The sequence below is a fragment of the Gymnoscopelus microlampas genome, assembly GCF_963454915.1.
Source record: "Gymnoscopelus microlampas genome assembly, chromosome: 5".
In the NCBI taxonomy this organism is placed as follows: Eukaryota; Metazoa; Chordata; class Actinopteri; order Myctophiformes; family Myctophidae; genus Gymnoscopelus; species Gymnoscopelus microlampas.
Window position 1 is genome coordinate 28,369,920 of NC_139942.1, and position 21,195 is coordinate 28,391,114.

The window sequence follows — 21,195 nt, forward strand, 5'->3', positions numbered from 1 at the left end:
CTTTTACCCAGCTATGAGCACTCATACTGGTAATGGCGAGTACTGGACATGACGTGCCTGGAGGTCACGTTGGCCACAAAGTAAACAAACAACAAACATAGCAGTGCTGAGTCAAGTTTCTGCTGCATTGCCTATTTCTTGCCTCAAATGTTTTCAGAAACATATTTGGCTTTTTAGTTTGTAATGCACCTCCAAAATCGGTTTCACTTACAGTATAACACGAGTGCCACGAATGCGAAAGGTTGCACTGTAAACTTCCTCGGCTTCCTCGGGTCCTGATGGCTGCAACCCACGACTTACATAGCAACAGTGAAAACTAAATATTCTTCAAAAACATGCCAGCATAATACTCTGCCATAGTGGCATACTTTTCTGATGTTTTTGCTGCTGACCAATTCAATATCTGGGGTGAACCTAGACTGAACTGGTCTGGGGAATCCCTGAAGTTCTGGATTCGGATTGTAGTGTAGCTACTCTAAGGTGTTCTCCTGTGAATCTGTCCCTGTCCTGCTGCACTCTCATCCTTCTGAAAGGCAACAGATTGCCTAATTTAAAGAGGCTGATGGTCAGTGGAATCCCTGTTACAGATAGATGTCAGTGTACTCACTGCTGGCCAGGGGTGTAACAGATCTGGCTCCAGGGTGAGGTTTGCTCTTATACACGGCTTGACAATCAACTCCCCCTGTTTGTCTATCTATTATTACAATTGGCTTAATTCCACGCCCCGTTCGGTGTTTAGTCTGTGTTTTTTGTTTGCTATCGTCGTTGTTTGGCTAGGACTGCTCACGTGGCGCAGTTGGAACAGCTAATCATGTTGCACTTACTATCTTTTCTTTGCAGTCAATCTCCATACAAGGGAATAATAATATTAATAACCATATACATATAATGCATCATCATATATTTTATTAATAATCATAATAAAATAATAATAATATTTTTTTATTATATATATATTATATATATATATATATTTATTATATATATGGAGATACAGAGATCATAAAAGGGACAAGGACTGACAGACACACAGATCTCCATATATGGCCATATCTGTCACATCGGCAGTGGCACGTAGGTGTCGAACTCTAGACGCGAGGGCTGCATATAGCGGCCCAAACTTCTAGTACTATACAGTGCACATTCAGAGCACGTAGCCAATTGGAACGAATGCAAGTTTGGAGAGGACCGATTGCTTGGCCCCCAAAAGTGCTGCTTGTATAGCATTGTTGAGAACAAGGCTGCTTAGAGCGTTTTTGAGAACCAATTATCCAATCAACTTCTCACTCGATACTGCACTCCCTTGCATCCTCAGCAAGAAGTTAAGTTGATCGGATGAACTGTTCCTGAAATATGCGAAAGACGACATACCTATGTACTGTACATACAGTACATACATAGATTCCTGGAGTTTGTACATACAGCACTTTACCCAAAATACAAAAATAATCTTCCTCAATCAACAGCATTTTCTCTTCCTCTCCTAAATTAGGTCATAACATTTTTATTAGTGGAAACAAAAATCTGTGACAATGTTTTGTCAAAAAACAGTCAACAAGACAGATTTCCTGACTCTGCCCTATCACTCACCAGAGACAGAAATTTCCTTCTGACCTCCAGTGCTCACAATGCACATAGCAGCCTCTAGTGGAAAATAAAGAGTATTGCAATGTTGATTTTGTTCAAATTCAAGCATTCAAGATAATAAAGCTCTCTTTAGACATGATTAATATCACTGGGTACATCTGCAATACACAGATTTACCAGACCTCCCCTGGTGATACTAACAGATAGTATCAGCAGATAGACCTTTATTGATCCCTCAGGGGAAATTCAGTTGCCAAAGGCGGTGAAGCAGTTAGAAACACAGGACAGATACAGAAGAAACAAGGAGATAGCACTATGGGACAGGTAAGAAAAATAATAGCATGATAAAGATGCTAAAGGTACAAAAAGGGGTCAGCAGGTAGCAACATACTGGAACTAGGAGAATACCAGGCACAAGGATACTACAGAACCGGAAAAAAGGAAAACTTGCTCAGCCCTCCAGACAGAAATCAATATCAATACAGTATGAGTCAATATAAAGTATTACGGTACCAGTATAGTAGTCATAGAAATTATCGCAGACAACCCCCAATTACAAGAGCAAAAACACCTGTCTAAACAGTCCTTAACTAATATTTGTTATTTACATTCCAACACCACAGTGAGAAATTCAGTGGTTTTGTCAACAGCACTGTCACTAGTTTAGATTCCAGGTAGAGTTTTAGAATAGAATAGTTTCTAAATTGAAAGAAAAGTTTTGACAAAATAGCTGATGATACACTATAGACAAACTTGCCATACAAGGGCAATGATTTATTTGCATTTGGGTGTGAACAGCTGATGTTTTCTCATACTGCTTACTGTATATTGTTAACAGATCTAACCAAACCTACTGTATCTATCTACTGTCCATATAATATTAAAGGGAACCTTGCCTGTTAACATGGTAACCTGTTTGCCAGGTAACTGATAACAAATTAAACTGATAGGACATTTCAATCATCTAAGCTTTTACAGCCGCCCTCCAGTGACACCATTAAAACTCCTCACGAATATCACTTCCAATCAAATATTTACTTCACCAATTCAAATTAGGTGAGGCGATACACACCCATGCAGTGGTCAGGTTATACCTTCTTGTGTTTTTTCTTTCAAGAGACAAAACAAATTGTACTTGGGCTTGTAAAACCAAAAAGCTGATGTGGTAGAATAAAACAGCGCAGACGTCCAAATCCAAACTCACATTCAAAGCATTTAAATAAAAGAAACAAACTGTTATATTGTTTGTCAATAATGTTTGACAATGCTGTGTGTTTATAGTGACTGTGAGTATGCTTTATGACCTTCTGACAGACTACACTCATGTCCTCTGGGCCTTTTTGGTTCTACATTACACTGATCTAGGTGTCATGGTTCCATATCTAGTTACTCTATTTCTGTGCTGCTAATTCGAAATTCCTGGTTAATTGATTTTCCTCTAATACATATTATTTATTTTCCTTTATCTATGTGTATTATTTTTGGAGCACTTTTCATTTAGAAGTAAATCAAAATGAGTACTCAATAGAAATGTAGTTGCAAATAAACATTCCTACGTTTGTGTCTCGGCATGTCATTCTTTTCTCTTATTTACATGCTTTGAGGTTGAGTGAGACCTTTGCCTTTGGAAAGCCTTATAGAGACAGACCATAGGAATGCTGGGAAACATGGGTATACGTGCAGCTCGCAAGCTCAACATCCCAACCATTACACCATCCACGAGCACCACATTAACATGGGGAGGGGGGGGGGTATTTGCCTTGAGTCAACTATAACTCCCTCTCTGCACTGTAAATCAATGATGTTTACTTGGCGAAATTCCAAATTGTTGATATTTAACATCACGCTAAAATGAGGAACCAGCTTCTTGACTCGACTGCAGATCATAACGGAGAGGCTTTGTACAAACTGCACAGACCCAGACCCAGTGGCTGTAAGAATTTGTTATTAGCCTACTTCAATACGTAATAACAAAACAAAATATTAACTAACCACTGAAACCCAGGGTCACTCAAATAGCTTAACCTGAGGGCCACATTAGAAAAATGGCAAGGGGCTGGGGCCAGTTGATAAAATGGCAGTCCTACTGGTGACCTTGATAACTGACACTGTATTTTGACAAATCAAACACAGTGGTAAAGGATAGGGGTGAGATGCTTGTTGTAAAATGGGGTCAGTCAAGTGAGTCAGGTGACTTGAGGTTCCGCTGCCTGACTGGATGATATTATTAGTGTAATAGTAATTTAATTAAAGATAAGATCATCTTTTTTTATTTGTCAATAAAAAAAACTTTAATAAAATGTGTTTATATAAACTATAAAACTATATATATATAATATATACTTGTAGATCTGATATATTTGTACCTATTTTTGCCAAATGTTCACCTGTTACTGTATGACATGCCTAGAATAGGGATGTTGGAGTTGAGGTTAAACTTGATGTACGGGTTAAGGTTAGGGTTTTTCCAAAGCACCTCACTGAACCACAAGCACGCTTTGGCATCCTGAAGCAATCCTCATGTTTACAAATAATGCCTTTCTGATAATGGCAAACACAGTTCTTACAAAGGGAGATTATGTGTGTCGGTTCATGTAGTATTCTGAGTCCATAAAGGAAGACATAATGACACACACAAAAAAAGGAACCAGAGTGCTGCTGTCTATGCAAAAAAAGAAAAAAGAAAGAAAATCCATTGGTCTATGTTCCTGTGAGTGGAAAAAGAGGCATAAATCACTGTAGACACTTAGAGAAAATAACTTCAACAGTATATACTGATCTCCCAGGGATGTTTTTTTTTCCTCTGCGCCAGACTACCAGTTTGTTTAATTCATCTTATTTGCCAGCCATCCTGCTATAACTCACTTCAAGCCGTTTATTTCTGCTCTGACATTTGGGGACACTGTACAGTATGTATCCACAGGGACAGCTATGCTTTTCTTCAAGGCAGGATCCCGGAGCTGTGTAATATTAAATCCTACAAAACCCTGAAGTGTTCATGTTTTACCTCAAGTGAGGGCATGGGTTCCCCCTCGCCCCTCTAATATTTAGATTTTCAACTGACAGTCTGACGTTAATGACACAGATTGGCTGGAAAGATACAGCAACCCTTAGAAACGGAATGTTTCCACAAGTCTCCAGGTTTACAGGGCCGTATCTGCGAGCCAGGACCATTAAACGCCTGGGCGAAATTATCCCCTCGCTCTGAGTTTATAGGGGTGAATGGACATGTAAACACTTTTTGAGTTGGCTAGTGGGCCCTGGCCCCTTGGTGAATGTTTAATACTGGTTTATTGCCAGCAAATGTAAAACAGCGTTTTTCTAGCAGAGGCTTGGGTTTCCCTCAGGCACTTGTGTCATTCTACTAGGGTGAATATTAGCATTGTAACTACAATTAATCAATAGTAGTAGGGATATCTCATTGCAGACATTACTTTACTGCTTCTTGTTTTTTGTCTCTGTTAGAGTGAGAGAGTGTGTGAGAGAGAGAGAGAGAGAGAGAGAGAGAGAGAGAGAGAGAGAGAGAGAGAGAGAGAGAGTTTTGTACAACCAAACACACACATGAGCCAGAAACCATGCAAATGAGCTTGACGGAGGGTATGTGTATTTTCCATTTCTTTGATGAACAAATAAATCTGTTGATCAAATACCCCCGTTTATATTCTTCTCTCAAGCAATTAAGGTCAAGCATTCTTTCTCGTCTCCACATAACACAGGTAAATATTTGATTATCAAGGGCTAGGAATGGCGGCGGTGACGCCATGAGGGGGCCATAAAACTAATACTATCAACAGGTTCCGCGGGGGCTGTCTGACAGGCCTCGTGCATAGCAGCTGTTCTTTCAGCAAACAAACTGCAGCACCTCTACACAACTAGGCAATATGATTATAGAACAATCCTGCATACTTCTGAGTGGGAAAACATCAAAATGCATTTGAACTGATATTTGTTTACAATGCATCGTACTGACTTTAACCACTTAAACCGTATACTTTGTTGTACGTCAAAGTAGCAAAAATAGCAGATCTACAAGTTCACAATGTGTCGCATTGCGACGCATTGTGAACTTGTAGATCTACATTTTTTTGCCTATTGTTGCTGAATGTTTGCCTATTATTATGACATGTCCAGACACTAGTTGTTCATGTGGTAAAAAAAAAAGAAAAAAAAAAAATAATAAATGAGGAAACTCAAAGCAGCGGAAAGCAAATCCTAATATCCTAATATCATTTTGCACACGATCTCCTGTATTGTCCAGTATTGCTCCCTCGTCCATCGACAGGTATGTATGTTGGCAGACTGAAAGATGAGGCTAAACAGAGCAGTGGAAAAAAAGCAAAGTGTTGATGATTCATTGGCAGGATGTGTGTGTCATCTAGAGGTGGTCTGAACAAAAAAAGAAAAAAGAAAGAAACGCCTGTATCTGACTGACAGATTAAAGTGGTTCCCTGATAAAGGAGTGGAAAAAACTAACTGCTGATCAACTCATATACAGACAGGATGCCATGTAGCTCTGTGTACATAGTCAACAAACCATTGGAAACATTATACTGCCATGAGACATACAGTACATACGTATATCGGTAGGATCCCGTGTTCTCTCTACTGCACTCTGCAGCATTTTCCTAATCACTAGTACATTTAAAACCATACAGGAAATGCTTAGTAGTTATACCGAAATTACAGAGATATACTTACTGATTCTTAACAACTGGAAGCTCAAACTCCCCACTAAATAGAAAGGCAAATCAAATCACATCAGAGAATCTTGGAAAGCCATTAGATGGCATGCACCTCCTGTGTTATATTAACAAGCAAATACTGTAACAGCTGGCTAGGGAAGATACAAAAGCCGAATCTTCCTTCCTGGAGGATTGCGCCCCCAGGCAAATTCACACAGCACAGATTTAGAAACGTTCCTGAGAGCACAGCTGATTTTATTTTAGCAGAGGAGAGGACACTATGTCCGATAACCTGGCAGTGGATGAGGGTCTTGTGCTCAGGATGAATCTAATAACAGAGGCTTAAGGGCAACTGTTTCTGCACAACCTAAAGGTTGGAACTCTACTGTAAACACAAAACCAACACTTTAACTATGACTGGAGGCCAACAGTTAGCAAAGATCGCATCCTTCAACAACAATGACTTGCTTTCAGACTTCAAAAGAGACACCAGCAGCCCAGCACTAAAAGTTATTTTTAGCAGAGGAATATAGTAGAAGGGGGAAAGAAATCATCTTATATCACACAAAACTATTCACACTAAAAACCACAACAGGATATACAATACCACTTCACAAAGACAGCCAGTCAGACAGCATTATACAAGTGGTTTCACACTCAGGGAATTATTACGTTATAAATATTACTAGATTAGATTATTATTATTAATCTAGTTCTGTGTTTGATTTATACATCTCTCAAATATGATGGACTATTATTATTGCGATGCAGTATTTCACCAAACTACACCAAATCGAACTGTACTGGTCTGCTGAAGAATGTTATGGTTCACTCTCATTTCATCCACACTGGCCTAATAGGTCACACCAGCCCTGCTGACCACAGTGTCATGTTCTCTACCTGGGTGTGTAGGCCAGAGTGAATCTCCTCTGGAGGGTGATGCTGCGGTTCATCAGCAGCTTCCTGAAGAGCAAAGGGGAGTTTCGGGGTGAAGCTCGCGGGGAATCCCTGGGTGAGATCCTGGGGGAGCCGCCGGGGGACCCCCCTCTTGACCTGGGCATGAGCTGGATAATGGGCAGTCTGTTTGCCTTTGAATCCTCCATGTGCTCTTCCTCAGAGCTCTCAGAGCACGGCTCGCTCATGATTTAACAGACAGCTAGTGGGTCCCTGTCCTCGTTCCGGCTTTGTCACTCTGGTCCAAGCGAATCAGTCTCTCTTGTCCGTTTCTCTCTTGAAGCACAAAGTCAAGGCACAGTCATGGTATACAACAGAAGAGGTGTTTGCCAGTTAGTCCTTTGACCTTCGGTCTTGATCATCCATGCCCACGGAAAAACTCACTTCATTTTGGTTTGCTTCATGCTTCCGTGCACAAATCTGACTAAATTCCATGGCAGTTCTTGGCTCAAGACATAACCACTGAAAGAGGCACTCAGACACTCAAAAAGAGACACAACTGAAAACAAAAACACATCAACCTGTCTACCTGCCTTTTTAATATGGACTGCCCTTTTTTCCTTGAGTCTTTCCAATGATCATGGCTGAGTGTTGTGCTGGGCAATAGACCTCAAACATTAGTGTTGGTGCACTCTCCCATCCTCCTTCCCTCCCTCCCTCTGCAGGGCTGACCCAGCTTTGTTTACATAACTGCTGGGCCTTCCCTCTCTCCCAAACTAAATATGGATGTCTGATTTATACAGAGAGGAGAAGCATGACAGATCATCTCAGTCTCTCTCTTTCCTCCCCCCCGTCTAATCTCACAGAGAATATTGCTCGTCAACTCCACAGCGATAATTACTTCCTCTCTCCGCTCCTCCGGAGTATAAACATTAAGACGTGACTTGACCGGCCCAGCCCTCCGGCCCAGCTTCCCTGCTATCCCCCTCGTGGGTTTTCAGCCTTCTCCCAGAAGGGCTATTGTCAGTGACGTGGGTAGTTTCCTTGGAGAGGGTGCTGTTTGCCTTTCACATGCTCCAAGTGTATCAGGAAACAGTCACATGAAGGGCCCGCGCACACTATAAAAAGCTGAGGTAGATAAAAGTTCTAAAGACAGCATGGGTCCCGTCACGGTGGTGGTCTCTATCTGTGGCCTCCTCACCCCCCACTTCCAACCCCCTCCGGGCTTTTTTATTTATCACCGGGGAACAAAAAAAGGTCTGGCTGTGATCTTAGGACTCCCAGCTGAATGCTGTGCCGCGGCCACTAGAATAACTGACCTTGGGAGCCAAACATCTGACGTAGGAGCTGAACCTGTGGTAAACAGCCGGTGAGGGAGAGAGGAGGTGCTGTTCTTCTTGCAAACTCAACTCAACAAGATCCCGTCTCCACCGATGGGGCTTGTTTGTTTTTGCCCCCCGTTCACCTCTGACCCGACCACAGTCCATTAGAAGCTATTTATGGGACATTTTTGTATTATTGACATACAGTATGCACGTCTCTGTAGAAGCAGTTGCAGAAGGAAATTCAATTTTTTGTTTATGAGTGATACAGATATACTGTAAACTGACTCAACTTCCAAACATATTTGAACATCCTGTTTATAATTATATGTCAGCTACTGTAATTTTTGCTCCTAAATTTTGATTAGTTTCGAAATGGATAAATGTGTTTGTGTTTATGTGTCCTAACAACGTGCAAACTAAACACACTATCACTGATTCTGATTGCAATTTGCCAAAAGAAAAATCCTTGAATACAAACTAAGCGTGTACGTGATATTATATCATAATACTTTTTCAAAGATAGTTTTAGGGCAGTAGTGAGAAGGGGTAGAGAGATTGGAGAGAGACCTGAGATACATGACAGGAGGTGGATTCAAACCCAGGTCCTTGTGACTCTCCATGATAAACTGTGTGCAAGACGGCACTAAATTGGTTCATCCGAGTACAAACATGAATCTAAAATCCATAAAGCTACAATAACTTTCTACTTTGGAACCATACTTAAGTTGAGGCTTAGAAGTAAATGTACAAAAGAAAAAATATATAAAAAAGGTTATTGCTGTTATTGCAGTGGTTCTGCATTTATTGGCATGCCATAAACACATAAAACAATCTGTATCCTGAGAAAGCAATTATTCTACTGGTCATTTTGGTATCATACAAAACCAAACAACTTGACAATATGAGTATAGTTGCGAATGAGAAAGTCCCTACATGGTCTATGCCATATAACGTTTGAGCTGTAAACACAGATAAGAGGCAGGGAATGACTGATTGATTAAATCAAATAACGTAGTATTAAAATATCATCACATCACAATAAAACTGATCATTAACTCCACTTTATTAGAAGCACAGTGATGTTGTATGGTTTTAAACAAACCCTTCAACTCCCCGTGCACCTGCATGGCCTCACATGTCATATCTCTAAAAACAATTCCCCTGGCTCGGCATCAAAACTGCACTACCAAGGTCTAAACAAGCCAGAAACACATGGCCCCCTCAACAGAGAAACAACACCATGAGAAGCATTTCTGACCTGCCTAAAAGAAGTAGACACGCTGGCAGGCATCAATACCTCAAGAGCGACTATGACAGCTCTGGCAGTGGTGGTTTTAGCCAACGACTACTGGATGCACCATACAGTGTGTGGTGGGAAAATGTTAGTTTATCTTCTTTGAATTCTATGATTTTGTATATTAGGACATAAGTAGCCCTCATCTACTGTAGTCCTCGCCAGGTCCCAACATTCCTCATCCTCATGTGATTCACTTGATTTCACCATTATTTTCTCCATTAAAATAAGCAGACGCATGGCAGAAGGCATACGAGTGCATCCAATCATTCACCAGTTTGTAAATGCTTCACTATAAATACAAATTCTAAGTGGAGTGGAGAGGGTAGAGTGGATCTGGAAAGACGGCCACTCTACACAGGGAGACTCGGTTTCAACCAGTATAGTCCATACCCTGGGACTTGGGACCATGACTGCAAATTCCATTGCTTGTGGCAAAATTTTATATTAACAGCTTAAATTTGGAAAAAGTGAAAAACCAGCATCATCAGTCCCGGCATATGCCAATGGCCAATGCCTTTGTGCCATTTCAGATCAATTGAACAACCCTCTGATAGAGAAAAATGCATGAGAACGGCCACGTAACTGTATAAAAGTCCCGTCCACCGATCTTTGTCACTGTAGCACACTCAAACAACAGCTTCATCTGTCCACCTATCACAGATCATCAAAGGAGAAGAGGGAGAAAAAAAACCTGCATTCCTTGTATCTAAAAGTCGGACGTAAAGTTAACTATGAAACAAGGGTTTGCTTGACATTACCCAAGTCACCTTTTTTGGATGGACACCACAGGATGGGGGACGGGACAGGGGACGGTTTAACTTTTTCCTCACTGGTTTCCTCACTGGTCTCAGACTCAGTCAGTGAGGCTCCTGAATACCTGAATGCACACACGCACGTGCATGCACATATTATACAGTACGGTACAGTACAGTACAGTACAGTACAGTGCAGTACAGACATGTAAACACCCACATCCACGTGTAAACAAACCCAGACACACTCAGACAGTTGTGAGAGTCTTGTTTAGCAGATGATTTTATCGTTGTCAGACAGAGAGAGAGAGAGAGAGCAGCCAGCCATCCTATCACTGTATTCCACCTCCCTTCTAACTAAGATGTTTTTAATTAATAGGTTATATAAGAGAAATATAATATTGAAACAAAATAGAGATATTGTGGGAGGCTATTCTACTGATGTTACATCAAATGGCTTTAGGAAGGGTGGAGTTCCTGTTCCAACCACTGTTGTTTGGAACAGGGCAGTCTGGTGGTAATACTGTTTTACCAAACCAGAACATTTAGATTTTACAGGAAAGGGAGACATTTGTAATACCAAGGCTACTCTGGACTCGCAATGTTTATGGATTGCTAAAAACTATAGCCAATACAACAAGATCTTTGAGCCACCTTTTAGCCCCCGGTGGACATAATATACATATTTTGCATCCCTGCTCAAAGGCTTTATACATAACCTCAGCAATGTTAGAATAAAGTATAAATAGTATAATAGTAGTAGTATAAAAAACTACATATACAAATGTTATTGTTATTAAGTGTCATGTGTCCTTGAATATGCACTGAATGTCCACCCCCATGTAAAGTGTCTTTGGGTACTTAGAAAAGCGCTATATAAATTTAAGATATTATTATTATTATTATCATGATTATGTAAAGCATTGATTTAGATAGATGTTTCCTATCCCTGTTTCTTGTATTGGTTTGTATACTTCATACTAAGTGTTTTTAAACTCTCTTTTGTCTGTACGTTTGCAGTGTTTTTGACACCTTAACATAACTCTGTGGGCCAAGTTCATTCATACATTCAGAATCTGTACTGATACTGTACTTCATAGATCCAATCATGTTCACAAGCCAGCATGAAAACCGCAAAAACTAAATGTGGGAAGGAGATCTTTGACTCACAAGGCTCTGGAGATGCAGCTGGTGAGAGTCCCCAGGTTTGTGGAGGTGGGGGTCTTCTCCTCCTCCCCTGTCCCCTCCTGAATGGACGGTCTGACTCTGCAGGAGAGTCTGGGGAGGTGCAGGGCACCTGAGAATAGCCGCTTCACAGCACAGCTCAGGTTATGATGCAGGGCATGCAGCTCAGTGGGAGTCCCTGGTTCAGAGGAGTCCCACTCTCTCTGTGGAGGAGAGTGAACATGTTTGAAAGCATCACATCTGAGACTTTAGAAGGAATATAGTAGATGTATTTTATATTGTATTCATATTGTCAAACATTTTGAAAAATCCATTCTGTGGACTTTGGTAATGTTACTAAAGCCTGAGAACTACAAAACATCCTGTGAAATTGGCAAGATATAAAATAGTCGCTCTGCTGTAGACACTTAATTGAAGGATTTCTTTAGTCAAGTGTTTTCATTCTAGTAAACACTTTTGAAGCAATGCCCATCTTTACACTCATTCAGTTTCACACACATTCACACTTGAGAGCTGCCCAGTGTAAACACAATCTTCTGTTGTTTGCCATCAACACACAAGCCCCAATATTATACCATCATGGACATGGTAGGACTCATGGAAAAGTACTTAATTAGTTTCTCTTGTGGAAATGTGCGTGGCAAGTGTTACACAGCGATTGATTGCACTAAGGCCTCAGGGAGAGGTGAGGAAGATAGGCAGGTTGCTCATATTATCTATACACTATAACTACCATCAATTAATTGCAATAAAGCGAGCTATGCTCTGATTTTGTCATTTAAGTATGTGGAAAGGTGTCATCACGCAAAAACAAGTGATATGAAAAGTTAATCCAGAATAGATTCATTTTTATAAACATTTCTCTTCAAGTTGGTAAATGAATGGCACAGTACTGTTACAGTAGTAGTACATACTGTATCTTGATTCTCTTGAATCAGTCATGGGAACTGGGTATCCAGCTGTGTATGTTGAGATACTCAGCAGAGATATTCAGCGGAAGTGTAATGAATGAGGCTTTTAAAGCTGGCCTATTATAGCCATGAAGGTCTATTTGCGTTCAGGTCCTGTGGCTCAGACGGTATCACCTTTAGCACCATTTTGATCACAGTGAGACGCTGTTTGTGATAAAGCTGTTGTGTTGTGGTTGCCATAAACAATGGTAAGATAGAGGTCTGATCCAGCTGACAATTTGAAATTCAACACATAAGTGTTATTGTAGTTTTCTGTGACAAAAATATACTTCAGAACTACTTTAAAATCAAACTCCTGTATATTCCTCCTTGTACAGGCTAATCGTGAAGTATATATTTTTCAGTTTGTGTATCTTTGTTAACAAATATCTGAGCAGCGGCAACTACACAGTTGACATCTCTGCTGTAATTGATTCCTAGCATCAATTACACTATAGTAATTGTTGTGCTGCCATGCAATTACTTAAATAACTCACCAGGTGAGAGTTATCAAACCTCTTCTGTTAAGTTTAACAAGCACACATGATGTATACTCTAACATCTGAGCAGTGGGAATTACACAGTTGACATCTCTGCTGTAATTGATTCCTAGCATCAATTACAGTTTAGTAATTGTTGTGCTGCCATGACATTACTTACATAACTCACCAGGTGCTAGTTATCAAACAACTTCTATTATGTTTACACATGATGTATATATACTCCATAGGTAATTTGATTAGACAGAGGGTTTATTACAGCATAAAATTTCACTTCGGCATATTTCACAAAGATCTTCCCATAATGCTAAAATAGCACAGGACATGAGCTTGAGCTTGATGTATATTTAAGATATAGAGTAACCTTACCTCTGCGAGGCTGTAAAAGGACCAACTTCGTCTCATCTTGGCCTCTGGTCAGCTAGCTTGGTCAATATTAAATTACAGTATGAGAGTAAGAAGATGGGGACTGACTCTAACATCATATGAAACACTCTGTCGCATGACTCGCATCGATGAAAACTATTTCCTGGCCTTCTCCAAAATGTTCTCCTATGAGCTGTATGACAAGAAACAGCCAACCACCCATGCAGTCAAATGTTTTGTTTACATCACAGGTATTCTTAGGATGACGATGATTTGGAGCAACGTTCAGGTTGGTCGTATAGATGGGTTGATTTCATAACAGGTAATTTCTCATGTGTGACTATCTGAGAGTAGAATCAGAGGACCTCGTGAAGCCAGACCATCTGGTTGGGCAGGATGATGGTGCAGGCTCTGAGAAAAAACACCAACAATCATTTCTTGTGAACTTTGACGGCCACAAGCACCGCTTCCTCAAGAGCTATACTGTATATACCTATGCCTGAGACAGTGCAGATCACATGCTCGCTGAGATATTGTGAAGTGATAGCATCCCCGTCTCCTGAACCCTGTCCGCATGACGCAAGTGTTTACAGAAAGTACAGCAGTCTCTTCCCTTCTGAACTCTGATTTTCATACATGCACAATAAAATCCTCAGTGTTAAAAACTCACGTATAAATGGACTAGAATAAAAAATGGACCATAGCTTTTCGCTGTGTGCACACTTATTCTCTTGTGTATAATGCAGGGCTGCATTTACACTCTCTGCTGTCGGGCGGACACCAGCCAACTCCAAAATGTTCATTTTTCACGAAAAAACAAAACAAAAAGTGGAGGTAGGAGGTTTTGTTCATCATTGATAATTACAGCTAAATGGACCTCCAAGCTCCCAATGAGGTTTAAGGTCAAAAGGGTGTGGAGCCTGGAGAAAGCAAAACCAGCTAACTCCACCCCCTTTCTAACTCCACCCCCTTTGGTGGAGTTAGCTGGTGTAGCAGAAAGTTTGAGGATCCAATGGAGTTAGCTGGTTTTGTCAGAAGTGCGTTTTAATACTTTTCATTGGTTCAATATTTATTTAACCAACACACAGACGTAAAGGGTGTTCAATAGCACTGATTTATGGAAAAAAAAAAAAAAAAAAGCTTAAAAAATTGAGGTTTCTGCCGGACAGCAACGAGGCATATGTAATCACAGTATTGAAGTTTTAACGTGATTGTTTTTACAGTAGTTATTTTTAGCCCTGTCCTGTACCCTGCATTATCCTGGAAGAATGCCTCCTCAGTAGAGAGACTAATGTAGGTTTCATTATAAGTTAAGTTGAGAAAAATGACAATATAACGTGCTCAACATAGAGAAGAAAGCCTTGACTTAAGGCTAATTTAGTTGCATAACAATTGCCAAGCAAAACTTGTCAAGCTAGTATAAATTAGCCCTTACCAATAATACAAAATATTTTGCCATTGCATTGAACGTATTTCTTTTGACAGTATTCTACACATTGCACCATTGAACACTAGCCTAATGTTAACTCTAACCTTCACGGGGCGTCTCCTCTACACTGCTGTAGCACCTGTCTGAGGGTCGAGAGGTCCTGTCAAGAGGGTACACACGACACCACTGTTGGAACTTGGAAGGACAGAAAACAACCATAGTTAAAGTCAAAGAACCCCGAATGGTGTAGCATGGCTGCCCTCTGCTGTAAGTATTGTACACTTGTTGATGGCGTGTCTCCTATATACCCCAGTGTGAAGATCCACAGAGCCGCTGATTGTAGGTGCGGTACCGTATCCCGGTGCGGAGCGACACCCGCTTTACCGCAGTTATAATTGCCGTTCTGTGGACAGACTGGACACCTAACTTATTTCTTGTCCTCTAATGTACAATTCCTGACAAATGTGTTAGTGCCGGTTTAGACTCCACAGGGGGCCTAAGCAGGATACAGGAAAGGGGGCCCCGCCGGCAAAAAAAGACGCGGGTAAAAAAAGACGAAAGAAAAAAAGAAAAGAAAGACGCGGGTAGGCGGGGCCCTACGCAACCTGCGTAGTGTGCGTATAGGGTGGACCAGTGGTTCTCAGTCTGTGGGCTTGGGATTTTCTTGGGGGGGGGGTCCGCAGATGACAGTAAAGTCACAATTTAAGGACTTTTAAGACCTTTTTAATTCTTAAATTCTAAATTATTAAAAAAAATAAACAAACTATCCAATACAAATTGATTAATCATTGGCCAAATTGTCAAATAATAAAAGAAAGACGCTTTTTTTTTTTAAATAGCCGATTTGCCAGGGTAGTGAACTTGTAGATCTGCTATTTTCACAATATTTATCTGCGGAACCGATTCAAACCAAATCTAATGCCTCAACTCCTACATTCCAAGTGCTTATCAGGGTGGGGGGTCCCAAGTTCAAATATGATTATTTTGGGGGGGTCCCCAGTTCAAATATGATTATTTTGGGGGGTCACGGCCTGAAAAGGTTGAGAACCAGGCATAGAAGTAGCCTACTCTGTTGAAAATGTGCAGTGTTGCATTATTCCACCACCAGAGGTCAGTGTTCACTATGTCAAAGTGAGTGGACGACTTGGTAAAAGGTACACTATTGAATTGTGTAAAGATCGAGAGGTTAAAGTATGCTCACATTTGCCCAGAGGCACTTAAGGGCATTTCCTAGATGAATAGGTACACAGCTATACTAGGTAGTTCTAAGAATGGATATGCTCTTATAAACTCTAGAGGGAATACAAATAATAATTTAAGTGAAATGAATTAATATTAATTAAACAACACACACACACACACACACACACACACACACACACACACACACACACACACACACACACACACACACACACACACACACACACACACACACACACACACACACACACACTTTTTACCTTCCCCCCAACCAAGGTCTCAGTGGTGCATTGCTAACCTAGATCAGGCTTGATTTCATTTTCATCAGCTGAAAACCCTTTGGATAATGATGGAGAGTTCAGTATCACTAATCCACTATTATGAAGTACTTTAAGAAACCACACATTTTTTAAATATATTTTTTATTATGAAACTCGGGCTAATCACTGACAAATGTATTTGATTAATTGTCAGCCACATACCGTAGCCTATTTATTTCAGCATGTATTGATTGATTGATGGAATACTTTATTTACAGTTTACAAAGACAAGCACAGGGAAGTACAGTTCAATACAAGGTCTGTTAAGAGGATTTTAAACCCAAGAAAGCACTATGGCTTGTTTCCATTGTGGTCCTTGTACTCAATTCATCGAAACATTTAATGACAGACAACTATAAACTACTATGCAAAAACATAATTTAAACGGGTAGAAATCGAAAATAAAAAAATGTACTGTAAACAGTTGGAGTAGGCGTTTTTTTTTTACGTTTTTTCCGAATTGCAGCCACCTGTAAGTGCTCTTTTTGTAAGGGTTTTGAGCGATTTTGAAGGAGAGTAAGGATTCACATGTTTTATAACTGTTAGGTAGGGCATTCCACATTTTGGTGGCATAATCCCTTGTTAGAGCCAAATCTCGGTTGAACGTGATTTGTGGAACTCCCTCTGGTGTTGTGATTGTGGACGTCATTGACGTTTTTGAAGTAGTTTGACAGGTAGGCAGGCCCATTGCCCACTGTCCATTGTACCAGGCCCATTGCAAGTTGCTGTTCTCTGTCCTCTACCTTGAGCCATCCCACCCTAGAAAAGTGAGCAGGGGTTAAACGTAGATGCTCTGTTCACTGTTTCTCAACCAATTTTGGAGAGACACACCAATCTACTAAAATGTTAATTTGGACTTTGAGTTCATTTGTACATTGTGTTGTTTTGTGATGGATCATACATGGCTTTGTTATGTGACCTATCAAGCCATTTGGTGTGCCATAATTTGGTTTGGGAACCAAAGTGTACCAGAAGGGTTGATACTTTAGCTGATCTTTTTATTCATTTTTTTTAGAGCTGCTTTGTCTTAATTTGGTGCTGACAGCCTATTGCATACACAGTATGTTTTGTTGTTTTTGCTCATAGCGTGTACGTGCATGAACCAGAAAGTATAATGTGTCTGTTTTGCCTCTGTAGTGGGAACCAGGTCAAATTAGCTGTATGTATCCAGGTCACATGGTAAATATAAAACAATGAGCTAATACCATGACCTCTTTGTTCTGCCACTAACAAGCATTAGTAAGGCAATTAAGGTTTTGTTGTTTTTCAGGACACATTTTATATAGTCCTTTGTGGCATTTCAAGGAATCCAAAATTGGGTAATTTCTCGTTTGATTAGATGTATTCAAATATTATCAATATATTATCAATATTTGTATATCTTTTTTATTTTTCATGCTTTCTTTTGTACATAGTGGTATTTTTATGTTGATTTTTGAACTGTTTGGTTGCTACTATATATGTCTATGAAATTAATTCAAGGACCCCAACGGAAACAAGTCCGCAAGGACTTTTTGGGTCGGACCTTTTAGACAAAGTATTATAAATGTAACTGTGTTGTTTTACATTCTTTTGCCTAATAAAAAATGTAATCAATCAATCAATCATAGTATCCCGTACTGGGGTAGCCCAGTACAAGGCTCTAGACAAGCTTCTCCTCCAAGGGGTTGCCCCTTGGCAGTAGACCTAGGGCATTATTACACCACTAAAGAATGTCAAGGTTATTAGTAAAGCTGGGGCGAGTGGACTCACTCGCCTGACTTCATCTTAATGCCTTCCCTGCTTACACCCTAAGCACCTCACTATAGGTCACAGCACCTCACTGTGACCTATGTCCTATAGTATACATGCCATTGAGAGTCATACCAGGTCATACCGCTGACCCCATACCGACCCCACTCTTAATGAGATGAATGAATGTGGTCGTCAGGTACTGTATATTATTTAGCATTAAATATACTTTTACTACAAGGGACTGTTAATTGAATTGGCTAGTGTAAACCTTTCAGAACCATACTTTTTACTTATTCACTCTAAGAATAATTCCCCAGCCCCTAAAAGAGCTGCGCTCCCCTAAGGAAAGAAGAGAAAAGTGACAAATATCAAAAAGCCTATAATTAATAAATAAATGCAAAATAAATATTTACCATCATCTTGTCTAGTTGTATTCTAAATTCCTGTCAACAGTCCCTGCTTGTTCTAAGCTGATCAGCAGTGCGTCTGTAGCCTAAGTACTGTTCAATAGGAGTTGACAAATCTTCTCAGTTGGATGGTGGGCCAGCAACAGGCAGTTGTGGCATCCAGTAGAGAGATCTCCACACGTTCTTGGAAGCACCTTCTTTTTGGGAGAATTGGATCCGGAACACTATAAAACTGAAGCTGATAAATTAGTTCTCTCTCCTGATTTGATATGGCAACCGTACTGAAAATGTAATTTCTATTTACTGAAGAGCTGGAGATACGAGGAGACCCCTGTTACTGAACAAACACTTTATAGCAATGATTGATACTTTTCCCCCCAATTTATTTTATTTTAACCGAAGAAATATCACTTGCACTACCCTTAATATGAAACATATAAAACATAGGTTTACACAAGTTACAGTAGTAAGGGAAATTGTGCTGTAGTAATGGCAAAACTATACCTTTGATTTTGTCAACAGGCTTTGTCATTTTAACCTGATTATACAAATAATTACATTTCAATAAATCTGCATTTAAATTGCGCATTGTTCATGTCTTATCAGATTTTACTACAGGGGGGCTGCCAAATCTTATTGTCATAGGATTATTATTTTTTTTACATTAATTTCTTGAACCGTAGCATCCCTATTCTTAGAACTTTGGCAAAAAACAGCAAATCTACAAGCTGTTGTGAGCTTGCAGATCGGCTATTTTCGGCAAAGAGGTTTGGTGTAGAGGAAAAAAATAGTTTACTAAGTATTGAGGGTTTAAGTGGTTAAATGTCTGAAAATACGATTTTAAACATTTTAAACATGTAGTGGTGGGGGTCCCTGCTTTATCTCTGTCTCAACTAGCGGGTCCTTGGGCTGAAAAACGTTGAAGAGCCTGACTGATATTGCTTTGGCCGATATATATCAGCCATTATTCGACTTACTAATTCCTATAGATTTTGTCCAAAATTCATGCAAATCGGTACTTTGGAGTCATGTGATCAAGAGGTGTCCGATTTTTCAGATTCCATTCCAATTGGCGGGAGGGGCCCATTTTGACATAAATCATGACATAATATCAGATATCTGTTCTGCCCCAATTTTGAAGCACTATAAACAACGCAACATTGTAATCGGCATTGGACCCAAAACACTGGCATGGGTCGGGCTCTACTCATGAGGCTTTGGGGGCAGCAGAGGTCCTTGTCATTGCTCAGTCTAGGTCCAGTAGAGTTAATAGACAGTGTGTGGAAGCATTAGCCCATCAGTTCTAGCCCTCTAAACTGGGGATTTAAGGGGCTTATATGAGGTTAAACCCCCCAGATTGGAGACTACAGCCGCCTGTTGGGGAGATTACACTCCTTACTCCCCCATTTTCACCTCTCTGTAGTGATAGAATGGATGCATGGAGTGTGTGTGTGTGTGTGTGTGTGTGTGTGTGTGTGTGTGTGTGTGTGTGTGTGTGTGTGTGTGTGTGTGTGTGTGTGTGTGTGTGTGTGTGTGTGGGTAGATGAGGGGGTGGGGTGGGGGGTCATTATGGGCATGTCTCTGCTTGGCATCTCTGGAGAGAGGGAGGGATGTGGCAGTAAATGAGTGTCGAAAAGCTTGATTAAGTGGAACATGACCTCACGCTGTGCTGCTGAATGCCAAGTATCTTGAGGATGCGTTTGCAAATCTTGCTCAAATTATTAATATTTCGGAGAAAACTAAAAATGTAAAAACATTTTTGTTTTTATAGCAGATCTACAAGCTCACAACACATTGAGATATGGCTCGTTGGGAACTTCTAGATCTGCTATTTTCGGGATCCTCAAACACATCAAGAACAAGTGAAACTGAATAGGACTGCTAATGGGATATGTATGAGTGTAATATACTGCGACCTCAATAGTAAACACTCCAAAAGGGTGCATTTTGTGTGTGTGTGTGTGTGTGTGTGTGTGTGTGTGTGTGTGTGTGTGTGTGTGTGTGTGTGTGTGTGTGTGTGTGTGTGTGTGTGTGTGTGTGTGTGTGCGTGCGTGCGTGCGTGCGTGCGTGCGTGCGTGCGTGCGTGCGTGCGTGCGTGCGTGCGTGCGTGCGTGCGTGCGTGCGTGCGTGCGTGCGTACGTATGTGTGTGTGTACGTGTATGCATGTGTGTGTGAGTGTGCACACACACACACACACACACGTGTGTTTGTGTGTGTGTGTGTGTGTGTGTGTGTGTGTGTGTGTGCACTCACGTGCGCATGCATGTGCAGGCATACAGTACATCTGTCAGGTGTCTGTGCGTTGTTGGTCAGAGCTGGAAGCTTACGCTCCACTTCTCTCCACATAGCAGAGATGTGCAGGAATGGGAGAGTAAACCATGCTGAAACTTTAATGAGAGTCTGACATCTTCAGCCTCCCTGTCTTACTTTTTGTTCTGCCAGCTCCCTCCTCATCCTCACCTGCATGAGCGCTTGCTCTCCCCATGAGCACAGAAAACCAGACAGACCACTCACCACCCTAGACAGACACTTTTAGGTGTCTCCAAACCCCAACCCCCATCTCC

The 21,195-nt window shown here is 40.7% G+C and overlaps 1 protein-coding gene across 7 annotated transcripts in view; it reads right to left on the reverse strand.

Moving 5' to 3' along the window:
• Positions 1-13,709, reverse strand: part of pde4ca (phosphodiesterase 4C, cAMP-specific a) — a 74,573-nt gene extending 60,864 nt beyond the window's left edge. For 3 of the 7 annotated variants that reach the window (XM_084057719.1, XM_084057717.1, XM_084057715.1), the window contains exons 1-2: positions 13,542-13,709; positions 11,708-11,925 (exon numbers count right to left, since the gene is read on the reverse strand). In XM_084057719.1, the coding sequence (XP_083913845.1) occupies positions 11,708-11,925; positions 13,542-13,577 (254 nt within the window). In that variant the 5' untranslated portion in view covers positions 13,578-13,709. Of the gene's footprint in view, positions 1-7,169; positions 7,777-11,707; positions 11,926-13,541 lie in introns of those variants that run through there. The other 4 variants (XM_084057720.1, XM_084057718.1, XM_084057723.1 and 1 more) reach the window with 3 other exon arrangements.
• Positions 13,710-21,195: the final 7,486 nt, after the last annotated feature.